At 34.6% G+C, this 6,000-nt stretch overlaps 1 protein-coding gene across 50 annotated transcripts in view; it reads right to left on the bottom strand.

Annotated features, from left to right (window-relative positions):
• The window catches only part of LOC106881370 (kinesin-like protein KIF13A), a 692,738-nt gene that overhangs the window by 12,493 nt on the left and 674,245 nt on the right, over positions 1-6,000 (bottom strand). For all 50 annotated transcript variants that reach the window (XM_089350407.1, XM_089350417.1, XM_089350419.1 and 47 more), the window contains one exon: positions 808-926. In XM_089350407.1, the coding sequence (XP_089206533.1) occupies positions 808-926 (119 nt within the window). The remainder of the gene's footprint in view (positions 1-807; positions 927-6,000) is intronic.

The following is a 6,000-nucleotide window of genomic DNA, read 5'->3' as shown; positions in this document are numbered from 1 at the left end:
TCTTACCATTTTAAAAAGGAAGGACAACTGGTGAATTCAGTCCTGTATGCTTTGTTTGAATATAAGATGGGATAATCATGGCTGCAATACTTTGATCAAGGGTCTGCTTGATCAGAGTTGATTTGGGGACTAAACAACAATAGTAGCTGGTTTGTTAACTCTTTTGATACCAACCCATCTAAAATTGACCCCTTGTTCTATGACACAAATTTCTTTTTTTTAAGTGAGCTGAATTAAAACTTTCACCAGAATTTCATGTTAATTTATGTTTCAAACACTAGATTAATAATGACAAAGTAATTTTACTAAATGCTTCATTATTTTCAAAATTAATTGAAACAAAATCAGTGCATTTCAACAAAAATATGGTAATATAAGCGTTAACAAGTGTTACTATTAACTTGGAAGTGTTAGAGTTGAGAGCAAGAGGCCAGCAGTTGGTATGGTTACAGAGGCTGCTTTTCTTAAAAATGATATATAATGTGTTTACATGTCTTATGTTAAATATTCAGGCAGAAAGACTGAAGTACTTGAAGATGACCATGATTGGAATGCTAACAAAGCTTAACCATTCAAAGAAGTTGTAATGATTTTTTTTGTTTCGTTTTTCTATAAGTTATTTCATATAACTCCTTCAGAATAGTGAATTTAGAAGACTAATGCTATAACACGAATAAAATATCAATCAAAATTTCAACATTATAATAAAATAATTGAAAATTGTTCTCCACTGTACAGAGAAGATCTTAAGATGTGTTTTTAACAAAGATTTCATAAAAGCAATTGAGGGAGGTTGAAAATGTTTACCTCTTCGGTGTCCTGCTGTAGAAGAGGCTTCCGTTCTCGTTGCTGTTGCTCTTCTTGGAGAGTTCTCAACGGTTTTACTGCTTTCGACGCATGGGGGCTAATTGTGGATTTTGGTGTCGCTAAAGTGGAAATTGGAAAATAAACAGAGTCACAAACAGAAACTTCAATTAATTTACTGTAAATATTTATAAAGACCGAAAAAAACCCCCAAAAAAAACACAAAGTAGAAAGAATTTCAATGTTTAAAGCTTTTAGTCTTATTTTTTTTAAATTTAAAAAAGCATATATAAATATTTTCTCCATTGATATAATCATAATATAGATAATCTAATTTGATAATGTCCATCAAATACTTAAAAATTTAGCACTGATATCCTCAAATCTAAATCATATCGATGATACTTATTCTCCGATGTTTTTTTTTTTTCTCTGGTGACCAATTATTAAAATCAACATTGTTGATTACTAGCTTCCAATGGTTCATTGTATTTGTGATTGAAAGAGAGTATCTAAGGAGTATCTGTAAAACAAAGGAAGAGAAAATACTATAAAGTATTTTCATATGAAACACCCCGTGTTGGTGGCACATAAAAAGCACCCACTACACTCTCGGAGTGGTTGGTGTTAGGAAGGGCATCCAGCTGTTGAAACCTTGCCAGATCAAATTGGAGCCTGGCGCAGCCTCCTGGCTTGCCAGTCCTCAGTCAAACCGTTCAACCTATGCCAGCATGGAAAGTGGATGTTAAACAATGATGATGATATATATACCTACAGTAAGCTTCTGCACAGTAGAGTTGAACTTAAAACCACATGGTTGAGAAGTGAACTTAATAACCCAGACTTTTCTATAATTATATGCAAATAGGGATTCCATAGGTGAGATACTGATATTCCTTACTTCATCATTGAATAATGGTATAAAATTTCGACACAAGGCTAGTTAATTTAAGATGGGGCTAAGTCGAATGCCAAAAACAAGTGCAGTGAACAATTTAGTATACATGTAGCTGTTGACCAGGTGGTAAATTTTCAGGTGAATTGTCATTCTGACTCTCTTCACTCTGAGTTCAAATACCACTGAGATCAACTTTGCCTTTCATTCATTGAGGGTCAATAAATAAAGTATCAATCTTTTACTGGCGATCGGTTCTCCTCCCTTTTTGTTTGTGCCCTCCCCCCACTTTCTAGAAGAAATTGGCTATGGTCAAACCTAGATAGGAATGAATTCCACTAGGTTTAAAAATGCCTTAGATACATCACTGTATCATGCTAGCACCCATAGAATCCATCAAGAGTTGAAGGCCTTAGGACAGAAGGTGCTTGTCATGACTTTGTTTTCGGCTTCCTCCTCCTCCTCCTCACTACAGTTTTTAAGGCTATAACAAAACAGTCAAGAACTGGTGGTCCTTGGAAGACCTCATTCTCATGGGAGAATATGTGGAAGAGTTACATTAGTTCCAAACCTTGAAACATGAACTAGAATTAAAAGACCTAAAAATTAGCATGGTCAAAACCAGAACTGTAACTGCTAACAGAATGAAGAAAGTTCCAGTTCCATATATAGAGTAGAAGTAGAGACTTGATAGTGTGTGTTCAGTGCAAGTGATGGTTACACATCAGCAGCAGTGGACTCACTGGTAGACTGCCAAAATCAAGAATTTGGATGTACTAAATGTATTGGAATAGTGAGCAGTAGAGACATGAAACCAAGTTCAAGAATTGTTCAGATGGTACATCATGGTACACTAGATTAGCTGGTAGATTTTGTTACCAAGGTAATCAAAGTGGTAGTGGAGTGGAGGTGACTGTAGCAAAAGACATGTGGAAAGAACCTTAAGAAATGTTGGGATCACCTCTGTTGTTAACAGGAATATTGTATAATGCAACAGAAATTCAGAATATGTATGATGCTGCATGTTAATGAAATGTGCATGAACCATTGGATAGATAATGTTTGCTTGAAAGGCAGAGAACAAGTGAACTGTAAGAAGAGCAGAGCATTAAAGACATTAACTGAAGTGCATGAGAAAAACAACTGCACCGGTTTCTATATGTGATGTATACGGACAGTGCATGCTGAGTACAAAGGCTGTATGTCCTGTCACGGTAAAAACTGATGAGAATGGAAGTTGTGAACACTGAACTTCACAAAAGAGATGACAAAGCACTATGGTGATTGGAAATGTGCTACAATGCAGATTCACATTAACATAAAAGAACAGATATTAAAATGTTTATGAATGATGTTTCAATCAGCATTGGATTAATATGCTAACATATCTGTATAGGTTATGGAGAAAATATGATACCTACGTTGAATTAAACATAGAACACATTAGACCTTTTGAAGACTAAAGATTAAAGAATTAAAAAAAAAATACATTTCTTTTTTTAAAGATCACATCAAACACACAACAAACTATTTCTTTGTATATAACAACAATTATTATTGTAAATAATGTATGAAATTAAAATGCAGACAAATGATGAGAGACAAAAATCTTGGATTGGAAAACAAGCCAATATAGATTTCAGAGTAAACATGCAAAATATCTGAAAATAAGAGAGAGAAAAAAATAAATTAAGAAAATTGAGATAATTTTGTTTCTATTAAAATATTCTTTGAGTCCTCAAAACCCTGAATATGCTTAGAGACTTAGTCTTCACATTATTATCAAATACGATCCTGCTTCCCTTAATCCTTAAATAGCAGGAAAGGGCTGCATGAATGCATATGGCAAAAAACAAAAAATATCTTTTTTAAAACTTATTTAGTCCACTCTGCTGGGTGGTTAATGTCAGGAAGGGCATCCAACCATAAAAAACCCTGCCAAAACAGACACAGAAGTCTGGTGCAGGCTCCTGACAAATCAGCTAACCCATGCCAACATGAAAGGTGGATGTTAAACGATGATGATGATGAATTTCCTTTTTAAAAAACTATGAAAATTTACAATTTCATTATTGAAAAGTGCTGTAAAATATTCACTTTCCTTTGCATATCCAGCATATGCATAAATTTATTTGAGATTTCCACATTTTTGTCAGAGAAAAATTGGTGCACTTTTCTCATCCAGAGCTAGATGAAACATCATTTCTTCTATACTATCTAGAGCATCATAATCATCATCATGATGATGAAGGAAAGTCAGAAAAAAAAAACTTCAACATAGTATAAATCTTCCACTTGTGACTTGATTTCTCCCATCAATAAGGGCCACTTACACTTAAGTGAATTTGATGAAGTAGGCACTCAAGTGTCAATTGATGAAGGATGTATCCGTGTAAAATTTTTGAAACATCAGTTGATGATACCAGCTGTTTAAGTGTTAATACTTTTACATTTAAAATCTGAGTATCATATCTGATGTCATAGGCCATGCCTTATTTCCCCTCTAAAATTGTCTCCAAAAATATCACCCTGGGTCCTACATGTGAAGTTGGGCCTATATTACATGCATTAATGGACTGAAAACTTTTCTCCCTCAATATGTACTGCTGAAACTGGGGTGCATCTAATATACACACGTATCTTTTATGCTATCAAATACGACAATTTAGTTTTAGTTAACTGCCTTGAAAATCAGCTTTTGATTTTGGAGTTTATTAATTGTACATCTATCATTCTTGTGTATGTGTTTGCAGGACTTCTTTAAGACTCAGAGCACTAACCATGAGAGTGATACTAATTCCTAAAAAGGTTGAATCTCCTATATTGTTGTCAACCCGACTTCATCTAATTAAGTATTACTAATTTCAATAGAATGAGAAACATCTCCATGAACAATATTAATTTTTCTTTTGATTAGCTTAATCTGAAGAAAAGAGCTGGGTCACTGATCTACAGTGTGGTTATGTTTCCCTTGAACAACTAACTGCAGGATATATATTTGCAGAGGGAGAAGCAAAGACCAGGGGTAGTGTTTATTGTCGGCAATGAGGAAGATAATTTTTAAAATCACTTATTGCTGATTATGCCATTTCAGAAGACAATCCAAACTCTCTATTTTACTGTTTGGTTGGATGGAACACATTGGTCAGGACATGTTGCAGTTAGTTCAGTGTTTAACAGATTTTGGTGGTGATTACAATAAATAGGTACAAGATAACTCATATGATTAAAAAAAAGTTTGTTGAGTTACTGAAATAATATTGTGTTTACTCAACTGATGATGGCTTTACATGAAAGTCAAAATAATGATGTTATTCATCATCATGATAATTTATTGTCTGTTTCCCATGCTGGCATGGGTTGTACAGTTTGACAGGAGCTGGCAAGTCAGAAGACTGCGCCAAGCTCTACTGTCTGCTTTGGCATGGATTATATGGCTGGATGTCCTTCCCAATGCCAACCACTTTGCAGTGTGTTATTAAATAAAGAAATCTAAAATAAGATGTTGACTATAGAAAGCATGTACAAGAAGTGTGAGGCTGTATGATAATGAAGAGGTACCAGCCAAAAAATGTATGGTCTGCAGAGGCTGGAGAAAAATTAGATGAGCATGACCCACTGGCATCTATATGTGACGTATATGAACAGTGAATGTTGAGTGGAAAGGTGGCATATGCTATCAAGGAGGACGTTATGAGTTTAGGCACCAGAACACTGAGGCTCACAAAACAGATGACAAAAGACTATGATAGTAAGTCTTGTTATGCTAACATAAAAGGACATTATGATGTTGAAGTTAGATGACAATCCAATCAATAGCTTATAAACAATACTTTAACATATCTGTGTAGGTTGTGGAGACAATAGGGTACACATATGTAAACTTGACCTTTTCTGGTTACAGGTGTACATCAATGGTGATGATCCTTATCGACATAGTTGAGACAAATGGGACCCAAATCATTTTTGGATTACAATCACAAAAAAGAAGATGCATTTGGTCAGGCAACCTAACAAAGTACCTATGAACTTTGCAATGTTACCACAATGAACCATTCTACTGTATGGTACCCTCATACAGTTATGCAGAGTGGTCCATTCAGATTTAATTGCTTTGACCATCTCTGTATGCAAAACATAGCCGGTGATGAAACATTCTGCCAACTCTATCAGTCTGGTAATTTGTGGTTCTCAGCTTGATGGCGAATCCCATTGATTTTCGATAAACTTGTCATATATCTAATAATGCATGGATTTAATCTCACACATCTACTTTTTCCACTCTTCCATCCTATTCTGTA

Source organism: Octopus bimaculoides, chromosome 4, assembly GCF_046866305.1.
Source record: "Octopus bimaculoides isolate indiv1 chromosome 4, ASM4686630v1, whole genome shotgun sequence".
Taxonomy (NCBI): domain Eukaryota; kingdom Metazoa; phylum Mollusca; class Cephalopoda; order Octopoda; family Octopodidae; genus Octopus; species Octopus bimaculoides.
Note: the sequence above shows the minus strand (reverse complement) of the source record. Positions and strands in the feature narration are given on the sequence as shown.